The 22,282-nt window shown below is 48.8% G+C and overlaps 1 protein-coding gene across 12 annotated transcripts in view; it reads right to left on the minus strand.

Moving 5' to 3' along the window:
* Positions 1-245: 245 nt before the first annotated feature.
* The window catches only part of zgc:158785 (uncharacterized protein LOC791214 homolog), a 39,369-nt gene continuing 17,332 nt past the window's right edge, over positions 246-22,282 (minus strand). For 8 of the 12 annotated variants that reach the window (XM_048563043.1, XM_048563042.2, XM_048563038.1 and 5 more), the window contains 4 exons: positions 21,463-21,737; positions 15,457-15,652; positions 1,843-2,052; positions 246-1,597 (listed from right to left, as the gene is read on the minus strand). In XM_048563043.1, the coding sequence (XP_048419000.1) occupies positions 1,439-1,597; positions 1,843-2,052; positions 15,457-15,652; positions 21,463-21,647 (750 nt within the window). In that variant the 5' untranslated portion in view covers positions 21,648-21,737 and the 3' untranslated portion in view covers positions 246-1,438. The remainder of the gene's footprint in view (positions 1,598-1,842; positions 2,053-15,456; positions 15,653-21,462; positions 21,738-22,282) is intronic. The other 4 variants (XM_048563049.1, XM_048563050.2, XM_048563047.1 and 1 more) reach the window with 2 other exon arrangements.

Consider the following 22,282-nt stretch of genomic DNA (forward strand, 5'->3'; position numbering starts at 1 on the left):
TTGCTGCTATTTTTTTTCAGCACAACGTGGTGTTTCACTTGGAGCTGGTGTACTTGATCACCGCCTCTGTACCCTCCGACACGGCGTGCTTGGCCAGCTCCCCGGGAATTCATTGCTGCTATGGCTGCACTTGAACTACGTCCTCGGTTAAGGCAGCTAACATTGCCTGCCAGTCTTTGATTCATCCAGCTGGAACAGGTTCACATCTCACTTACATTAAGTAACTTACCAAAAATTGCTCCTCATTCTTTTCCATGACTATTTTGACATTTATTTTCAATTTATCATTCACATATACAAAAAGCAATCCACTTTCAAGCTATTTTTAGTCTTAAACCATTTTTAGTCTTAAACCACTTTGAATGTCAATATTTATTTTAATGGCAACACAATGCAAATTATTTACTGCCTATTTGGTGTTCCTTTGTCACCATGAGTGATTGCAAAGTTACTGTGGCTAAAGTGGTCATGTTCCTGACAACGTTCACTGTCCAGAACCTGGCTAAAGAAGGTGCAAAATTGAGCAATATGAATCACTTTAGCATTTTACAAATTAACAAATCAATCACTTACAGAGCAACAGCCAGTGGAACCCAAGATGAAGTTGAAACCAGGATTAAAATGAAAGATTAATGTGGTTAACAAATCCTTGGGTAATTCATAAATGTCATTTTGAAATTTCTATTTCCCTGGGCTTGTGGTTCATTCAGACAAGCAAAGTTTTCATTTCGAAGGAGAGAAAAAATACACACGTCATATTGGACCTATAAGCAATTTTTTTTGTTCATTATGTCACACTGGAACAGTAATGAATTGTTTAAATGCTTTGAAGGTGGTTCTGGATGGGCAGCAGGGGTCTAAATGGAGCAATGTGTTTGCTGACCACTCACTGTCACCACCAACGTGATGCTTGCGCCAGGGAAGGTGACAGTTGCAGCAAAATCTTTTGAGAAGACACAATGCCACAGGGTTTAGCAGCTCCACATGTGAATGAGGGTCAGCTACATCCTAGTCATTTTTGTTTTCTCAAGGAGAAAAGTACATTCTTTCCCCAACCCCCACTCCCAAAAAAAATGCACAAGCTCTTCGATCAATTAACATGAGAACTCTCAAACGTCAAAGAATTACATGTCTATCTGCAAAACAGGGATTCACACAAAAGGGAAAAAGAACTCTGGGTTTTCCACCAATTCAAAACATTCATCTTTGCCTTTCCTGCCATTAGAAAGGGAATAGTAAACAGTCCCCAGTACAAATACCACAAGCTGATTGGGAACTAGCCTTGTTCATTGAAAAATCACAGTAAACTGCTTACATTTCTCACCCATCTTCACATTACTAAATAATACATCCTTCTTGGTTTCTACAACAATTCGGAAGATTGGTCCCTCCTGCCAGCATAGTACATCTCAGCATTCAAGGCAATTCTTTTCAAAAGTTAGACAATAGTCTCTTTAGAAACGATTATGCTTGAATTTTGAGCCAGAAGATTGGCTTTGTTACCAAATAATACTTGTGATTTTGGAATGAGCAGCTTCACATTCTGGTTGGTCCGTCTCCAATCTTTAAGCAGTCGAAAGTGATAACGAAAAGAAGCCTGGAGCCAAAAATAAGCAAGGTACATTAGGTTTGAAATCAACTTTGGAATTTGAATGGAGTTAGATTTTTGTAAACATGAGCTGTGTCCTGTTGACTTCTACTTGGCAAATTCAGTGTTTGCCCATTTCTCAAAAATCTTCCGGAAGTGGCATTGAAACATTACGTGCTAGGTTCAATGTACTGTTTGCATAAAAGCACCTCTACAAATTTCATACGGTACATGCGTTTACAAAGGATACTCACCGTAGTCCAAAGTAGGTAGATTGTAATTAGAACAGCTGAAAGGATAAGAAGTCCAACTGCTTCTACACTACTACTGAAGTAGAAATGGTCAACAGTTCCTTGAACACACAGCCAGCCTGACAAACTGGCCAAAGGAGTAATGAAAAGAAAACAGATAATGTCTCCACACAGCATCCTCCGCTTTTGTTGCAGGGCAGGATCCTTCAGCCACTGGGGGGAGGGGAGAAAAAATAAATGTGCATATAGGTTAAAAAGTAGGCAATATTTGCTGACACCAAGGAGAATACTCAATTGCTGTGATCTTTCTCAAAAATAGCAACAAATATTTCCAAAAATCAATTAAAGCAAAACAGTAAGGCCTCTTCTGGAATATCGTGTCCAGTTTCGATATCTTGCTGTAGGAAGGATGTTATTAAGCTGGAGATGGTTCAAAAGAGATTTACTGGGATGTTGCCAGGAATAGAAGGTTTCGGTTGAAAGGAGATGCTGGGACTTTTTCCACTGGAGCAGAGGAGGTTGAGAGGTGATCTTATAGAGGTTTATAAAATAATGAGTAGAGATAAGGTGAGTGGCAGGAGTCCTCTCTGCAGGCTGGGGGATTTCAAGTCTAGGGGGCATATTTTTTTAAGGTGAGAGGAGATTTAAAAAAGGCATGAGGGAATTTTTTTTTGTTTGATACAGAGTGGGTCATGTGTGGAATAAACTTCCCAAGGAAGTGGTAGGTGTGGGTACAGTTATAACATTTAAAACGCCATTTAGGTAGGTACATGAATAAGAAATGTTTGGAGGGATATGGGTTAAGTGCAGGCAGGTGGGACTAGTTTAGTTTGGGATTATGGTTCGCATGGACTAGTTGGACTGAAGGGTCTCTTTCCATATTGTATGACTCTAGTACATTGGGTCACAGAAATAAACTGTTAAGCAAAGCACATCTTAATTATGAAAAGATACTTAATATTGCATGCACAAACACAATTGGTGTCAACAAACAGATCCATAGAAAGAGCTGCACTTTGTTCAGGCCGCCAGTGTGTGTACGACACTGTGAGAAAAGTTCTGTGCAATGTTCTGATCAGTAATAAGTTCTCAACTGCCAGCATGTTACCAGAAATGTTGCAAAACATAACGTACCAGAACATAATGCCCTCCTACGCCACTACTCACATTATTGCAAACGGTAAATTATTTCGTGAGATTAAAATAATTTTAATATGCAAAACATGCAATGTGCTGCTGCTACAGATTGGCTATCTACCCTTTTTGTGTAGAGTTTGCACATTCTCCCCGTGTCTGTGTGGGTTTCCTCCGGGTGCTCCGGTTTCCTCCCACAGTCCAGAGATGTGCAGGCTAGGTGGATTGGCCACGCTAAATTGCCTGTACTGTTCGGGGATGCGTAGATTAAGTGGGTTATAGGGGGATGGGTCTGGGTGGGATGATCTAGGGGTTGGTGCAGACTTGTTGGGCCGAAGGGCTGTTACCATACTGTAGAGATATGATGAAGATGAAGAAAGCACAACTGATGTAAGTGGCCACAGAGGCAAGAGTAAAGAACCCTAGCTTTATCGGCGGAAATAGCCTTCAGTCGTTGCAGTTGGGCTACCTCTTGTGCATGGAACAAATATCTATTTGTTCAAAATTAGATGAACACAGGCATTTGCAGGATGCGATAGAGACTTTGCATCTGTAAATATATGAAGCCTGAAACATAGCAGATATATACATGACAGGCTGGAAACATTGGCAAAGTGATTGTTATTTATAGAAGTTAGTATTGACTTCAACAGTTTTATTTGCAACGGAGACAATTGTTTTCTGCTAGTCTACAAAAAGCAGATTTATGAGCACAAACACTGATAGCTGACTCATAAGATCTGGGCTTTCAGAATTTGATTTAAAATAAAGAGCCTAGAGTCAAATGTCTCACTTCTATTTTTACAGAGATTCAAAAATTGAATGATTACATCAATTGAAAAGATATAATTATGAATTCATTCTCCAATAAAAAAAATTATATTTTCAAAATTGCTTTTTCAAGGTCAATCATTTGTAGAACTAGATAAACCAATTATATTGTTTGAAAACTCCTGCCCTTTGTAACTATTTTTTAAAATCAGAAATATGAAACAGATATTCAATGATGGATCACGGAAGACAGTGTCTCAGAGCTGCTAAACCAGAAATCAGTTCAAAAAGGCAAATCTCACCCATCCCCTATGCAGAAGTGGCCACCTTAGATTCAAATACAAGCCATTTGCTGAGAGAATTTCAGTAGGAGCACCAATATTGGAATAAAACCAGACTCTTTTTATCACTCGTTGAAGATCATTCACTGACGCTTATCATCTTAAGTTACATATTTCAATTGAGGCCTGTGAGGAGTGAATGGATACAGCCTGAACACAAAACTATTCATTAACAAAATCTTGTGGATCGATGATGCTGAGAAAACTTTCATGAAGAAAGTGCCGAAAGAGGAGAGAGCGGTCAGTGCACACCCCCTGAAACCCCACCCCCAACCCAGTACCCCTCACCCAGTCCTCACCCATCAAACACCACTGAAACGCTACAACTATCACCCCTCACCCCAACCTCACCCAACACAACTCAGTCTTCCTCCCAAATCCTCTGCCACTCACTCTACCTCATCTGCCATCTCCCCACCATTCAACCTATTCCCATTCCCTCACTCGTCACACTCTGTCCCCCTCCTGTCCCCATCACAACGATAACCATCCTCACATCTCTCACCCCACTGCTTCATCGCTACAAGGTGGTTATTACAGTCCCAATTACAGTCCCATTACTGTGCCACGTCGAAGTGATTTCAACGTTACTGTGCCAGGTTGCAGAGAGGTGATTATTACAATCTGACTTCAGTTGTAGAGAGGTGATTATTACAGTCCTATTACAGTGCCAGCTTGTAGGGAGGTGGTAAAGTCCCATTACAGTGCCAGGTTGTAGTAAGGTGGTTATTTCAGTTTTTTTGCAGTGCCAGGTTGCAGATAGGTGGTTATTACAATCTGATTACCGTGCCAGCTTGTAGTGAGGTGGTTATTACAGTCACATTACAGTGCCAGGTTGTAGTGAGGTGGTTATTACAGTCACATTACAGTGCCAGGTTGTAGTGAGGTGGTTATTGCAATCTCTTTACAGTGCCAGGTTGTAGAGAGGTAGTGATTACAGTTCCATTACTGTGCCAGGTTGTAGAGAGGTAGTGATTACAGTCCCATTACAGTGCCAGGTTGTAGAGAGGTGGTTATTACAGTACCATTACAGTGCCAAGTTGTAGAGAGGTAGTGATTACAGTCCCATTACAGTGCCAGGTTGTAGAGAGGTGGTTATTACAGTCCCATTACAGTGCCAGGTTGTAGAGAGGTAGTGATTACAGTCCCATTACAGTGCTAGATTGCTGTGCGGTGGTGATTACAGTCCCATTACAGTGCTAGGTTGCTGTGAGGTTGTGATTACAGTCCCAATACAGTGCTAGGTTGCTGTGAGGTTGTGATTACAGTCCCAATACAGTGCCAGGTTGCTGTGCAGTGGTGATTAAAGTCCCATTACAGTGCCAGGTTGCTGTGCAGTGGTGATTACAGTCCCATTACAGTGCTAGATTGTAGACAGGTGGTGATTACAGTCCCATTACAGTACCAGGTTGCTGTGAGGTTGTGATTACAGTCCCATTACAGTGCTAGATTGTAGACAGGTGGTGATTACAGTCCCATTACAGTACCAGGTTGCTGTGAGGTTGTGATTACAGTCCCATTACAGTGCTAGGTTGTAGACAGGTGGTGATTACAGTCCCATTACAGTGCCAGGTTGCTGTGCAGTGGTGATTACAGTCCCATTACAGTGCCAGGTTGTAGACAGGTGGTGATTACAGTCCCATTACAGTACCAGGTTGCTGTGAGGTTGTGATTACAGTCCCATTACAGTGCTAGGTTGTAGACAGGTGGTGATTACAGTCCCATTACAGTGCCAGGTTGCTGTGCAGTGGTGATTACAGTCCCATTACAGTGCCAGGTTGCTGTGCAGTGGTGATTACAGTCCCGTTACAGTGCTTGCTTGCTGTGCAGTGGTGATGAGGATTGGACTGTCAGGTTCCTGCCCGTGTGACCTGTCACTAACGTGGCTGCTCTGTGACAGTTGGAGCCAAAACGCTTGAAGAAGAATTTGCCAAAGTTGCTGAAACAGATAAAAGCTGAGGACCGTGTTTTGTTGGTGGGAACATCAAGCCGCCCATTTGATGCCGAACTGAAACCGCTCTTTAAGGTTTATGATCGAATCATCCTGATTCCACGAGCAGACTACGCCTCCCGTTATGGTGAGTTCTAATACCTGTTGATCTGTCCCTGCCCCTTCCCCAGTTGTGAGACTGAGGTAGGATATAATGCGCTGACAGATATGAAATAATTTTACAACATGGCAGAGAAAGTCAGCAGGTCTGGCAGCATAAGAGGAGAGAGATACAGGCTACTAGACTAGGTGGGACTGAGGTTCACAAGGAAGAGGTATTAGAAATCCCACAGACGGTGAAGACAGATAAGTCCCCTGGGCCGGATGGGATTTATCCTAGGATCCTCTGGGAAGCCAGGGAGGAGATTGCCGAGCCTTTGGCACTGATCTTTAACTCGTCATTGTCTACAGGAATAGTGCCAGATGACTGGAGGATAGCAAATGTGGTTCCCCTGTTCAAGAAGGGGAGTAGAGACAACCCTGGTAATTATAGACCAGTGAGCCTTACCTCAGTTGTTGGTAAAGTGTTGGAAAAGGTTATAAGGGATAGGATTTAGAATCATCTAGAAAAGAATAAATTGATTAGAGATAGTCAGCACGGTTTTGTGAAGGGAAGGTCGTGCCTCACAAACCTTATTGAGTTCTTTGAGAAGGTGACCAAACAGGTAGATGAGAGTAAACCGGCTGATGTGGTGTATATGGATTTCAGCAAGGCGTTCGATAAGGTTCGCCACAATAGGCTATTATACAAAATGCGGAGGAATGGAATTGTCGGAGATATAGCAGTTTGGATCGGAAATTGGCTTGCTGAAAGAAGACAGATGGTGGTAGTTGATGGGAAATATTCATCCTGGAGACCAGTTACTAGTGGTGTACCACAAGGGTCGGTGTTGGGTCCACTGCTGTTTGTCATTTTTATAAATGACCTGGATGAGGGCGTAGAAGGATGGGTTAGTAAATTTGCAGACGACACTAAGGTCGGTGGAGTTGTGGATAGTGACGAAGGATGCTGTAGGTTGCAGAGAGACATAGATAAGCTGCAGAGCTGGGCTGAGAGGTGGCAAATGGAGTTTAATGCAGACAAGTGTGAGGTGATGCACTTTGGTAGGAGTAACCAGAAGGCAAAGTACAGGGCTAAAGGTAAGATTCTTAATAGTGTAGATGAGCAGAGAGATCTCGGTGTCCATGTACACAGATCCTTGAAAGTTGCCACCCAGGTTGACAGGGCTGTTAAGAAGGCATACAGTGTTTTAGCCTTTATTAATAGAGGGATCGAGTTCCAGAACCAAGAGGTTATGGTGAAGCTGTACAAAACTCTGGTGCGGCCGCACTTGGAGTATTGCGTACAGTTCTGGTCACCGCATTATAAGAAGGATGTGGAAGCTTTGGAAAGGGTGCAGAGGAGATTTACTAGGATGTTGCCTGGTATGGAGGGAAGGTCTTACGAGGAAAGGCTAAGGGACTTGAGGCTGTTTTCATTAGAGAGAAGGTTGAGAGGTGACTTAATTGAAACATATAAAATAATCAGAGGGTTAGATAGGGTGGATAGGGAGAGCCTTTTTCCCAGGATGGTGACGGCAAGCATGAGGGGCATAGCTTTAAATTGAGGGGTGAAAGATATAGGACAGATGTCAGAGGTAGTTTCTTTACTCAGAGAGTAGTAAGGGAATGGAATGCTTTGCCTGCAACAGTAGTAGATTCGCCAACTTTAGGTACATTTAAGTTGTCATTGGATAAGCATATGGACGTACATGGAATAGTGTAGGTTAGATGGGCTTGAGATCGGTATGACAGGTCGGCACAACATCAAGGGCCGAAGGGCCTGTACTGTGCTGTAATGTTCTATGTTCTATGTTCTAAAATGTAAAAATCACAGAAACCTGCACTATATAGAGAAACCATGTACCACATTTGGCTTGTTCCGAATCTTTGAAATCGCAGCCATGCTTAATCTCACACCCTATTTTCAGTCATAAACCTGCAAGGTTCTCAATGTTCAGGACAGCTGCTCCCAATGACTGTGAAACTGGGATTGCTTAATATTTTCCTAATGTCAGGCCTTTTAAGAAATGTCTTCCTGAAATATCTGTGAATATATTGCCCCGATGTAAATGTCTTTTAAATGATAAGATAGTGACAGGGTAAGTCACTCTCTTCAGCGTTCTACTCTGCTCACCAGTTCCCTTTCATTTTTCTTTCTTTTTCTCCTTATCTCTCTCCTCTCTGCAGAAATTCTATCCCCCACCCACCCCAACCCATTTAAACTACCTACCTAAGGAGGTGGGCCACGGCCTGGAACCATGTGGCGGGAGCTGACCACACAGGCCGTGCCCTGCAGTGACAGTGGATTGACCATGGGCCAGTGAGGAGGGCGGCAGGCGCTGAGAGCGGGGCTGGTGAGGTGGGCAATGGGCACTGAGAGCGGGGCCGGTGGTGGGGGAGGGGGGGAGTGGTGAGAGCCGGGCATGTGAGGAGGCAGCATGGGCGGTGAGAGGAGGGACCGGTGAGGGGGCAGCGGTGGGCGGTGAGAGGAGGGACCGGTGAGGGGGCAGCGGTGGGCGGTGAGAGGAGGGGCCGGTGAGGGGGCAGCGGTGGGCGGTGAGAGCTGGGTATGTGAGCGGGCAGTGAGAGGGAGGCTGGTGAGAGCGGGGACAAGTGGGGCCGGTGAGGGGGCAGCGGTAGGCGGTGAGAGTGAGGTCGGTGAGGGGGAAGGGGGAAGTGATAGCAGGGCCAGTGAGGGGGCAGGGTGGGCGGGTGAGAGGGAGGCCGGTGAGAGCGGGGCCAGCGGTAGGCGGTGACAGGAGGGGCCGGTGAGGGGGCAGCGGTGGGCAGTGAGAGTGGGGTCGGTGAGGGGGAAGGGGGCAGTGATAGCAGGGCCAGTGAGGGGGCAGGGTGGGTTAGAGAGGGGGCAATGGGCACTGAGAGTGGCCCCATGAGGGTGCAGCGTACCGTGAGAGCAGGGCCGGTGAGGTTGGGGTGAGAGCCAGGCATGTGAGCTGACAGTGGTGAGTGGTGAGAGGAGGGGCCAGTGGGGGGAAAGTGAGGGGGCAGCGGTGGGCGGTGAGAGGAGGGGCCGGTGAGGCGGCAGCGGTGGGCGGTGAGAGGAGGGGCAGGTGAGGGGGCAGCGGTGGGCGGTGAGAGGAAGGGCCGGTGAGAGGAGGGGCGGGTGAGGGGGCAGCAGTGGGCCGTGAGAGGAAGGGCCGGTGAGGGGGCAGCAGTGGGCCGTGAGAGGAAGGGCCGGTGAGGGGGCAGCAGTGGGCGGTGAGAGGAGGGGCCGGTGAGAGAGCAGCGGTGGGTGGTGAGAGGAGGGGACAGTGAGAGGAGAGGCTGGTGAGAGAGCAGCGGTGGGTGGTGAGAAGGAGGCCGGTGAGAAGTGGGGCAGCGGTGGGCAGTGACAGGAGGGGCCGGTGACGGGGCAGCGCTGGGCGGTGAGAGTGGGGTCGGTGAGGGGGAGAAGGGCAGTGATAGCAGGGCCAGTGAGGGGGCAGGGTGGGTTAGAGAGGTGGCAATGGGCAGTGAGAGTGGGCCCATGAGAGGGCAGCGTACCGTGAGAGCAGGGCCTGTGAGGTTGGGGTGAGAGCCAGGCACGTGTGGGGGCAGTGGTGAGAGGTGAGAGGAGGGGCTGGTGAGGGGGCAGCAGTGGGCGGTGAGAGGAGGGGCCGGTGAGGGGGCAGCAGTGGGCGGTGAGAGGAGGGACCGGTGAGTGGGCAGCAGTGGGCAGTGAGAGGAGGGGTCGGTGAGTGGGCAGAGGTGGGCGGTGAGAGGAAGGGACGGTGAGAGGAGGGGCCGGTGAGGCGGCAGCGATGGGCGGTGAGAGGAGGGGACAGTGAGAGGAGGGGCCGGTGAGAGAGCAGCGGTGGGTGGTGAGAAGGCGGCCTGTGAGAGGCGGGGCAGCGGTGGGCAGTGACAGAGGGGGCCGGTGACGGGGCAGCGCTGGGCGGTGAGAGTGGGGTCGGTGAGGGGGAGAAGGGCAGTGATAGCAGGGCCAGGGAGGGGGCAGGGTGGGTTAGAGAGATGGCAATGGGCAGTGAGAGTGGGCCCATAAGAGGGCAGCGTACCGTGAGGGCAGGGCCGGTGAGGTTGGGGTGAGAGCCAGGCATGTGTGGGGGCAGTGGTGAGAGGTGAGAGGAGGGGCCGGTGAGGGGGCAGCGGTGGGCGGTGAGAGGAGGGGCCGGTGAGGGGGCAGCAGTGGGCGGTGAGAGGAGGGACCGGTGTGGGGGCAGCAGTGGGCGGTGAGAGGAGGGACCGGTGTGGGGGAAGCAGTGGGCGGTGAGAGGAGGGGCTGGTGAGGGGGCAGCAGTGGGCGGTGAGAGGAGGGGCTGGTGAGGGGGCAGCAGTGGGCGGTGAGAGGAGGGGCTGGTGAGGGGGCAGCAGTGGGCTGTGAGAGGAGGGGCCGGTGTGGGGGCAGCAGTGGGCGGTGAGAGGAGGGGCTGGTGTGGGGGCAGCAGTGGGCGGTGAGAGGAGGGGCTGGTGAGGGGGCAGCAGTGGGCTGTGAGAGGAGGGGCCGGTGTGGGGGCAGCGGTGGCCGTGAGAGGAGGGGCCGGTGTGGGGGCAGCAGTGGGCGGTGAGAGGAGGGGCCGGTGAGTGGGCAGCGGTGGGGAGTGAGAGGAGGAGCCGGTGTGGGGGCAGCGGTGGCCGTGAGAGGAGGGGCCGGTGTGGGGGCAGCAGTGGGCAGTGAGAGGAGAGGTCGGTGAGTGGGCAGCGGTGGGCCGTGAGAGGAGGGGCTGGTGAGGGGGCAGCGGTGGGCCGTGAGAGGAGGGGCCGGTGTGGGGGCAGCGGTGGGCCGTGAGAGGAGGGGCCGGTGAGGGGGCAGCGGTGGGCCGTGAGAGGAGGGGCCGGTGAGGGGGCAGCAGTGGGCAGTGAGAGGAGGGGCCGGTGTGGGGGCAGCGGTGGGCCGTGAGAGGAGGGGCCGGTGAGGGGGCAGCGGTGGGCCGTGAGAGGAGGGGACAGTGAGAGGAGCAGCGGTGGGTGGTGAGAGGAGGGGCCGGTGAGAGAGCAGCGGTGGGTGGTGAGAAGGAGGCCGGTGAGAGGCGGGGCAGCGGTGGGCAGTGACAGGAGGGGCCGGTGACGGGGCAGCACTGGGCGGTGAGAGTGGGGTCGGTGAGGGGGAGAAGGGCAGTGATAGCAGGGCCAGTGAGGGGGCAGGGTGGGTTAGAGAGATGGCAATGGGCAGTGAGAGTGGGCCCATAAGAGGGCAGCGTACCGTGAGGGCAGGGCCGGTGAGGTTGGGGTGAGAGCCAGGCATGTGTGGGGGCAGTGGTGAGAGGTGAGAGGAGGGGCCGGTGAGGGGGCAGCGGTGGGCGGTGAGAGGAGGGGCCGGTGAGGGGGCAGCAGTGGGCGGTGAGAGGAGGGACCGGTGTGGGGGCAGCAGTGGGCGGTGAGAGTAGGGACCGGTGTGGGGGCAGCAGTGGGCGGTGAGAGGAGGGGCTGGTGAGGGGGCAGCGGTGGGCGGTGAGAGGAGGGGCTGGTGAGGGGGCAGCAGTGGGCTGTGAGAGGAGGGACCGGTGTGGGGGCAGCAGTGGGCGGTGAGAGGAGGGGCTGGTGAGGGGGCAGCAGCGGGCTGTGAGAGGAGGGGCCGGTGTGGGGGCAGCGGTGGCCGTGAGAGGAGGGGCCGGTGAGTGGGCAGCGGTGGGCGGTGAGAGGAGGGGCCGGTGAGTGGGCAGCGGTGGGCCGTGAGAGGAGGAGCCGGTGTGGGGGCAGCGGTGGCCATGAGAGGAGGGGCCGGTGTGGGGGCAGCAGTGGGCAGTGAGAGGAGAGGTCAGTGAGTGGGCAGCGGTGGGCCGTGAGAGGAGGGGCTGGTGAGGGGGCAGCGGTGGGCAGTGAGAGGAGGGGCCGGTGTGGGGGCAGCGGTGGGCCGTGAGAGGAGGGGCCGGTGAGGGGGCAGCGGTGGGCCGTGAGAGGAGGGGCCGGTGAGGGGGCAGCGGTGGGCCGTGAGAGGAGGGGCCGGTGTGGGGGCAGCGGTGGGCCGTGAGAGGAGGGGCCGGTGAGGGGGCAGCGGTGGGCCGTGAGAGGAGGGGACAGTGAGAGGAGCAGCGGTGGGTGGTGAGAGGAGGGGCCGGTGAGAGAGCAGCGGTGGGTGGTGAGAAGGAGGCCGGTGAGAGGCGGGGCAGCGGTGGGCAGTGACAGGAGGGGCCGGTGACGGGGCAGCGCTGGGCGGTGAGAGTGGGGTCGGTGAGGGGGAGAAGGGCAGTGATAGCAGGGCCAGTGAGGGGGCAGGGTGGGTTAGAGAGATGGCAATGGGCAGTGAGAGTGGGCCCATAAGAGGGCAGCGTACCGTGAGGGCAGGGCCGGTGAGGTTGGGGTGAGAGCCAGGCATGTGTGGGGGCAGTGGTGAGAGGTGAGAGGAGGGGCCGGTGAGGGGGCAGCAGTGGGCGGTGAGAGGAGGGGCCGGTGAGGGGGCAGTGGTGGGCCGTGAGGGAAGGGGCCAGTGAGATGAGGGGCTGGTGAGGGGGCTGCGGTGGGCCGTGAGAGGAGGGGCCGGTGAGGGGGCAGCAGTGGCCGGTGAGAGGAGGGACCAGAGGGAGGAGGGGCCGGTGAGGGGGCAGTGGTGGGCGGTGAGAGGAGAGGACAGTGAGAGGAGGGGCCGGTGAGAGAGCAGCGGTGGGTGGTGAGAAGGAGGCCGGTGAGAGGCGGGGCAACGGTGGGCAGTGACAGGAGGGGCTGGTGACGGGGCAGCGCTGGGCGGTGAGATTGGGGTCAGTGAGGGGGAGAAGGGCAGTGATAGCAGGGCCAGTGAGGGGGCAGGGTGGGTTAGAGAGATGGCAATGGGCAGTGAGAGTGGGCCCATAAGAGGGCAGCGTACCGTGAGAGCAGGGCCGGTGAGGTTGGGGTGAGAGCCAGGCATGTGTGGGGGCAGTGGTGAGAGGTGAGAGGAGGGGCCGGTGAGGGGGCAGCGGTGGGTAGTGAGAGGAGGGGCCGGTGAGGGGGCAGCGGTGGCCGTGAGAGGAGGGGCCGGTGTGGGGGCAGCAGTGGGCAGTCGGAGGAGGGGTCGGTGAGTGGGCAGCGGTGGGCTGTGAGAGGAGGGGCTGGTGAGGGGGCAGCGGTGGGCCGTGAGAGGAAGGGCCGGTGAGAGGAGGGGTTGGTGAGTGGGCATCGGTGGGCCGTGAGAGGAGGGGCCGGTGAGGGGGCAGTGGTGGGCAGTGAGAGGAGGGGCCGGTGTGGGGGCAGCAGTGGGCCGTGAGAGGAGGGGCCGGTGAGGGGGCAGCGGTGGGCCGTGAGAGGAGGGGCCGGTGAGGGGGCAGCGGTGGGCCGTGACAGGAGGAGCCGGTGTGAGGAGGGGCCAGTGTCCTATTCATTGGAGCGGTGCCTGCACCTTTCTGGGGATGGGACTCGGGACTCTGAGATATGGACTTTCCTTTTTCTCTTCCTTACCTTTTGGCTCTGTTAAAATCTTTCAATTCTTGGTTTTGTAACCGAGTGGGCGCCAGCGAATGGCGACTTTGTGTACTTTTCACTGTACTTATGTATTCCTATTCATAGCACATGGGACAAATAAATAAATAAATTTGAAACTAAATATTTAAAGACATTTATGCAAGACCCCAACATCTTGTTACATACTCCTTGAAGGAATCACAGACTGTTTGGTTAGCCCAAGCCTTTCCAAATAAGATTATACTGTCCCTAATGATTCCCATAATTCCCCACCAGCAATAGGGACTGGCTGGCCACTATTTTCCTGGCTTAGCCTGCTCCTTTTTTTCTGTTTGCTCGTCAAACATTAGCACCTGTCCAGTCCTAGGCTGTATCCAATCAGGATAGAATTGCCTCGGCTTTCAGCAGACTAGGATGTATTCCATCTGGACCCAATGATTTACTAACTTTCAGCAATGCTAATCTTTTTCAGTAAGTATTATCCTGTCCATAACGTCTCGCTGCTCTTTCACGAAGATGAAGACAGTTGCAAAGGACGTTCGCCATGCCTACTGCCTGTGCATAATGATTTTGCCTGGGGTCTTCAATGGGCCTAAGCTAATCATTTATATTTCATAGGTTTAGACACTGTTTCAGGTTTCAATTTAGGTTTAGCTGCTGATGCTTCCTTTCAACTTCACTTTGCTTCCAGTATTCAAATTTTCCATTCCCTCCTCTACTTTCCATATGTACATAATTATGTTTCCCATGTTGAGGGCTCCTATGTAGTACTAATAGTGATCCCACCTCTGCATCAGGAGATCCAGATTCAAATCCCACCTGAATCAGAGGTGTGTAGTGACATCTCTGAATAAACTGACTGAAAATACCAATTTCCATTGTTCAATGTGTTCCTATCGTTTCGTCATTCTGAAGACGACAGTGTTAAATTTAAACTTTAAAAATTCACTGACATATTGTGATAATATCGCAATGGAATAAAAAAAGTCAATCTTTTACAAACTGAATTTACTGAAAACTTATTTTAAGTATCATATTGTTTCCCTGTTTAATTTTCCTAGCTGCTATCTATTAAACTTACTGCTTCTGTTAAGTCAAGATAACAAAGTGTGAAGCTGGATGAACACAGCAGGCCAAGCAGCATCTCAGGAGCACAAAAGCTGACATTTTGGGCCTAGACCCTTTATCGGCAGGTCTACGCCCAAAACATCAGCTTTTGTGTTCCTAAGATGCTGCTCGCCCTGCTGTGTTCGTCCAGCTTCACACTTTATTATCTTGGATTCTCCAGCATCTACAGTTCCCATTATCTCTGCTTATATTAAGTCTCCTTGAATGCATAGTAAGTCATAAGTATTCTGAAGATCACCATCCCCCTGTAACTGTTTAAAAGAGCTGAGGCCAAGTCATTGTACGCAATGTCCAGACTTTCCAATCCCTTTAAAATGTCTTATTTTTTTCTCATTCATTCATGGGATTTGGGTGTCACTGGCTGAGTCAGCATTTACTGCCCATCCCTAATTGCCCAGAGGGCAGTTAAGCGTCAACCACATTGCTGTGGTCCTGGAGTGACATGTAGGCCAGACCAGGTAGGATGGCAGTTTCCTTCCCTGAAGGGCATTCGTGAACCAGATGGATGTTTTCTTGACAATTGACAATGGTTTCATGGTTACCAATAGACTCCTAATTCCAGACTTCCACCATCTGCTATGGCAGGATTCAAACTGGTGTTCCCAGTTTCTGGCTTAATAGTTTGGTGATAATACCTCTGGGCCATCACCTCCCCAAGTACTCTTGTGTACTCCACAGCATAGGAATTCTGTTTAAATTCCACATAACAATTAGTAAACCTCAGACAACTTTAACAAACACCTTTAAGGTTCGGGGAGTCACATGCCACCAAGTTATGTAGCCTAAAATGTTAATGAGCTGGCTGAGCCAGCAGTCTTACATTTCACAGCCTTCCTTCTATTTTGCATTAAGAAAACATTACAACAGTGTAATATTTACCTCCGTCAGTGGTCTCGGCATTCTCTCCAAAGCAAATTCAAAGTGACATACTTCACAGTGATTGGAACAGGAAGCTGCAAGCCATTGCTCGAGACAACTGCGATGAACTGTCCCCAGAGTCCCAGCACACTCGCACGGCGAGAGAAGGCTCTCTTTATCACTGGGTTCGTGGCAAATTCTGCAGATTGGAATATCACTGTGTAAAGCGAAAGGGGAAAAAAGACAACTGTGATACTTCATTCAAAACAATTCAACTGTAAAATTGAAGTCAACTGAAGAACTGAATAAGAACACAGAAGGAGAAAAGAAACAGTAACTATTATAAATGATATCTGTCAACATTTCTGATCTACTTCAGAATGGAGGACACATATGAACGGTACATTAATTTCAAAGTATTGCTCGTCACTGATCTTTTCATTAGCGAAGACAAATATCTTCCTCTAACCACTCAGCAATCTTCAAGACTGAAGTCATTCCCAGCCAGTTTTATACCACTCCCACTTATATGGCAATTGGTCATTGTGCAAAACTGGCTGTCACTGTGGTGGTGCCTGTTCTATGCTTACTGTCCAAGGCCAATTTCTGCCCCACCCATTCAAAGAGTACATTTATATCGCCTCAAATTTTTATTTATTTCAAATTGTTCCAAAACATTAACTTTAAATCTCTTTATAAATCATTGGTTAGGCTTCAAGTGCACCCAATTCAGGACAGCATACGTCGGGAAGAATGTTAAGGCTATCCAGCGGAGGTTCGCTGGATCAGTATCAGGAATAAGGAACCTCAATGCTTTAGTGAAGATCTGTTGCACAGGTTATGGCTGGTTTGCTGAGCTGACTGGTTTTGGTGCAAACATTTCATCCCCCTTCTAGGTGACATTTTCAGTACTGTGTAGACTCCATTGAGGCGCTGTTGTTTTGCTCATGAAATATTTGCAAGACAACTAGTCAATTGGGCAAATAAGGAGCCACAGTTACAAAGGGACAGGAAACCTGGATAACTCTCATTTCAGCAGAGAAGGCCAGGGGAAGATTTAATAAGAGCTTTAAAGTTATAGGAGTTTGTTCTCGCAGGGAGGATGAAACTGTTTCCATTGCGGAAATGAAGAGCCTTTTTCAAAAAAAAATCAGTAAGATGTAATCTGGAATGGACTTTCTGCAAGGGAAACAGAAGTAGATTCAATATAACTTTCAAAATGGCACTGGACATGTACTCAAAAGGGAGAGAAAAAACTCTGCAAAAAAAAAATCAAGTAGGGTAGTGAGACCAACTGACTGTGTCCCTGCTTTAGGAGAGATGTTCTAAAACATGAAAAGGTTCAGAAATGGTTTACAAGGATGTTGCCAGGGTTGGAGGGTTTGAGCTATGGGGGTGGGGGAGCAGGTAGTAAGCTGAATAGGCTGGGGCTATTTTCTCTGGCATGTTGGAGGTTGAGAGGTGACCTTATAGAGGTTTATAAAATTATGAGGGGCATGGAAAGGGTGACTAGCCAAAGTCTTTTCGCTAGGGTAGGGGAGTCCAAAACTAGAGGGCACAGGTTCAAGGTGAGAGGGAGAAGATTTTAAAAGGGACCTAAGGGGCAACTTTTTCCACAGAGAGAGGGTGCTGTGTGTATGGAGTAAGTTGCTAGATGAAGTGGTGGAGCCTGGTACAGTTACAACATTTAAAAGGCATCTGGATGGGTATATGAATAAGAAGGGTTTAGCGGGATATGGGCCAAATACTGACAAATAGACTAGATTTATTCAGAATATCTCGTCAGCATGGGCAAGTTGGACCAAAGGGTCTGTTTCCATGCTGTATGACTGTTAGATTTTTCAAAACGCTGATACGTAAACAATGCCGAATAGCCTCCTACTCTGTTCGGGAATTCACTGACTCCAAATAGTTTTGCAAAATACCTGGGAGTAGGGATTATCCAGTTTCATGGGATCTTTAAACTAAACACCTAGCATAGCAAGCTCAATGGCTTTTTGCATTGACTGCTCATGCTGGATCCAATGTCATTATCTGTGAACATAGTTGGGTAAGCATAGAAATAGAATTCAGGTCACAATTGAAGGGCTAAGAAGAAGAAGCAACAAGCACAGGCCTTGTCAGTGATGCCCACCTCCCATGAATACATTTTAAGAAAGTGAGCGGTTGTAGATGAATGTTGATAGATCATCGGAACATGGGCTTACTTTGCTGAAACTTCTCCCTTTCTCAGCCAACATCACATAGTATCATTTGACAGCAATCAGGAACAGATCCACATTTTATTTCTTCAAAACTGTTGCCCCTGAGAGGATCAGTCAATGTAGCACAGAACATTGAGGTTACACCGAGGTTATGAATGTTATCTCACTAATGTTCAGAGTCACCAACCAATCTCCATGACAGGCCTCACACCACTTCTGCTCCCAAGTAAACCTTGTTTTAATCAAATATAAATAAATCCAAGCAACTGGAATGAGGACGTCAACTCCCTACTCTAGCTGCTGGAATATGACCATCCAACACTTGCCTCCCTTCACAATGTTTACTGAAAATACTTTCCTTGCAGAGCGAATGGCTCTGATCCACAAGTGGTTTCTATTAATTTAAAACAGGTGAATAAACAGTAGAAGCCAGTATTACTCACTCTAGTATTGCAAAAAAGTGTCACTAACTTATTTTTCAAGTACACAAGCCCCAAGATTAACTTGGGACACAAAGCATGTGTGTGAGCAGCTAGTTCCCCTCTCTCCCCGCTGAGGTTCATGTGATTGAAACAATCAGACCTTGCTTTAATGTAACAGGTTGATCGCCCTCTTGATTATTTTATTTTCTTGGCATCTTGTTGAGATGGCGTTAGCCAGACATGCTGTAACCCCAGAGGCAGACTCTTTACAAGGTTATATGTCCTGCCCTACAATTCACTTCAGAGAAGTTTTAAGGACACAAAATGAGTCAAAAGACTCCTGAACCTCCCTTCCTACAGAAAATTCAGAAACCTCCCCTCTAAGTTTTATAGGAGGCGAAGTGGTACACAAGGGGAAAACTCTTCCCCAACCCTTACAGGGCAACTCTGAGTCAAGAATGAAGCATCCTTGGACAGAGGTGAGTGAACATTGCTCACATCACTCCCTTAGGATTATGGAGTTATGCAGCACAGAAACGGACCCTTTGGTCCAACTTGTCTATGCTGAGATATCCTAAGTTAATCCAGTCCCATGGCCAATTTCCCTCCAAACACTTCCACATCCCTTCTGTAATGTGGTGACCAGAATTATTTCTAATTTGTGTATGTGTTTAATGTTACTGATTCTTCTCACATTTAACAATTAATAAACTCACTGTAATGGGTTAAGTCGATAATCAAAAGGGAACCAGTCCATCTCTCCCCACTTGGAAGCCTAAGGGTTTATGGTATCCTGTCTGCAGTTTGGCTGCAGTCCTTTTGCAGCAGATGCCACAGATCTCCAAACAGGTGAATTGCTGTGGAATCAATTTCCCGGATACGCCCAGGAGTTTAATCTGGAAAAGCGTGAAGTGATGCATTCAGGCAGGTCTAACAAGGTAAGGGACTACATGATAAATGATAGTGCCCCTAGGAGGGCAAGATCAGTGGGGCCTTGGTATGTATGTACATAGCTCCTTGAAGGGTAGGCTAAGACGACATGAGGGATACTTGCTTTTATTAATCAAGGTATCATATACAAGAGCCAGGAGCTTAATTTGGAGCTGTATATAGTATTAGTTAGGCCACAACTGGAGCACTGTGTGTAATCCTGATCACTACACTGTAGGAATTGCAATAGAAAATGGTACAACGGAAATTCACCAGGGTATTGCCTAGGCTGGAATGATTCAACTATGAAGGTTAGGGTTGTTTTCCTTAGAGGCTGTGGGGGGGGCGGAAGAGCTGATTGAAGTGTACACGTATGAGGGGGCATTACCAGAGGGCTTAGATTTAAGGTAAAGTTCAGGAGGTTTAGACAGGATTTAGCAGATTTTTGCTCACCCAGAAGGAAGTGGGTATATGGAAGTGACTGCCTCAAAAGGGTGGTAAGAGGCAGAAACTGTCATAATGTTTAAAAACATTTAGTTGAACACTTGAAATACTATAGCATACAGGGTACTGGGAAATGGGATTAGAGTGGATAGGTGCTTGATGATCAGTACGGACACGAACTTGCCAAGGAATGCACCCGTTGGAACAGTGGCTGGTACAAGCTGTCACGGTGATATATCTGGGCTGAAGAACATTTTCGATGCAGTAGAACTCCATGACCTTTCAGACCTCGTACACCACAGGAAACTTAACACCTGCACGTTGTTAATCATGAGCATTAAAAAGGTATTGAGGCACCTTAGAGTGAAATATGTTCTTTGGAGAACTTTACACCTATCGCACTCTCTTAATTGCAATTTGAAATGTACTGCCCTTGGGCTGTGTGCCTGATATGGAATCCATTTTGTAAATTTTAAGCTTTTTACAATAAGCTGAGTGGGAGATCTTGCCTTGGAACATCCTGAATCTTACATTATGGAAGCAGGCCATTTGGCTCATTGAGTCCATACCACCCCTCCGGAGAGCTTCCCACCTACCCTATTCCCATAACCCTGCACTTCCCACAGCCAATCTATCTAGCCTGCACATCTCTCAACACTATGAGGCAATTCAGCATGGCCAATCTACCTAACATGCATATCTTGGGACTGTGGAAGGAAACTGGAGCACCCAGACAAAACCCACGTAGACACAGGGAGAATGTCCATGTGGGGTCAGCACGTCACCTGAGGGTGGGATCAAACCTGGGTCCCTGGTGCTGTGAAGCAGCAATGTTAACCATCGTGCCACCCAAAATCTAAATTCCCCCAACTACAGTGGTAGGATTTGAACCCAAGTTCCTAGGGCATCAGTTTTCTCAATTTTATTGCAAATGCTGTAATGTCCATGTCAAAATGTTTTTGTTCATATATTTAAATACATTTTGGCAAAATGAACTTGCCAAGGAATGCACCCATTGGAACAGTGGCTGGTACAAGCTGTCACGGTGATATATCTGGGCCCCTTACCATACCACCTGTGATCTTGCTGTGGACACGCCTATAATTGTACTTCCTTTATCTTGTTGGGAGTGAAGTGGTAATATATCTTTAAGATAAAAGCAAAATACTGCCAGTGCTAGAAATCTGAAACAAAAATAAAGTGCCGGAGGGACTCAGCAATTTGTGCAGCATCTGTGGAGAGAGAAACAGAGTTAAGATTTTGTGTAATTATGACTTCTCGGAAAGTTTGACTTAACTCGAAGAAGCTGTTTCCTTTTGTGTAAGGGCTGCCAGAATTGCTGAATTTCTCTAGCATTTTCTGTTTTTAGTCACTAACGTATTTTTAATACCAGCCCCTCCCTTCCTCACTACCTCACCTTTCTGAACTTCAATAAAGTGTTAAATCATAATTCTTTCATTTGTATGCTCTTCCATTATAATAATACAGATCTTAGTATTTTGTAGACAAAAAAGAATGGCATTGGGGGACTTGGTCTGCCTTAACATGGGGTGCAAAACATGCTAGAATCTTGGGATTTCCCAGTTGTCTGACTTCTCCTCACCCAGTACACACCAGTGGAACAAAATATCATGTTTAAAAAAATCCTGGAGGTGAAATGGTGGCTCAGTGGTTAGCACTGTTCCCTCACAGCGCTAGGGACCCAGGCTCAACTCCACCCTCAGGTGACTGTCTGTGTGGAGTCTGCACATTCTCCTCATGTCTGCGTGGGTTTCCTCCCACAATCCAAAGATGCGCAGGATCAGTGGATTGGCCAGGCCATATTAATTGTCCATAGTGTCGAGGGATGTGTAGGTTAAATAGATTAGCAATAGGTAGGGGGCTGGGTCTGGGTGGCATGCTGTTCAGAAAGTTGGTGTGGACTTGATGGGCCAAATGGCCTGCTTCCACACTGCAGGCATTCTATAAATTGGTAGGCATTTCCCACTTGCACGGTCTGAGCGTATTTAGTGACTATAGGAACTAACCTAGAAATACTGCTGGTCACGGTCACTGATGACGGCAGATGTCCATCGCTGCCTGAACCCTCTACCACATATTGTGGCTTCTGTACATTCTCTGACAGCAGGTTGACAGACCAGCTGGCATTTGGCGAATTGTAACATACATTGTTCAACTGACACTCTGTTGCCTGTAAGTTATCAGCCTTCATGGTAACTGAGCGTCAAAAGCATTTTGTCCAATTCACAATACTTCCATCTATTCCAAATGGAGACACTGAAGTCATTAATGAGGTATCCACCTTAAAAGGGGGTGAAAACATAAATTACTTGTTTTGTGTATATAAAGCCAGGCCTGTATAGGCACAGTCTATTCAATAAAAATATAACATTGGCAATCACTTACACATAGATAGCTCTTCCTTCCAGCTGTAAAATGACCCAAGACTTCACAGAGATGAAAAATTTGCTAATGTACCGAAGATAGACATAAAGGTAGATAGGCAAACCTTGGTCGAAGTGATACATTATAAGGGCCTGCTTAAACGATGTAAGAGATGTGGAGAGAGATGGAAAGATTCAGGTGAGAATTTCAGAGTTAGACTTTAGTCAGCCGAAGAAACGGCTGTAAACAATGGGGGTGAAGGAAGTTGGGGATGCATGAGAGGCTAAAACTGCAAGTGCACAGAGATCTCAAAAAAGTTAAAAGCAGAAGCGGTTACGAAGATTGGGAGGGATGAAGCCATAGAAGACCAGGGGTTATGATGATGAGAAATTTTAAATCAAAGAGCGGATGGATGGGAGTGATATGGGGAAAGTTGAACGAGAAGTTCTGAGGAAGGGTCAC

This window comes from Stegostoma tigrinum, chromosome 33 (genome assembly GCF_030684315.1).
Source record: "Stegostoma tigrinum isolate sSteTig4 chromosome 33, sSteTig4.hap1, whole genome shotgun sequence".
In the NCBI taxonomy this organism is placed as follows: domain Eukaryota; kingdom Metazoa; phylum Chordata; class Chondrichthyes; order Orectolobiformes; family Stegostomatidae; genus Stegostoma; species Stegostoma tigrinum.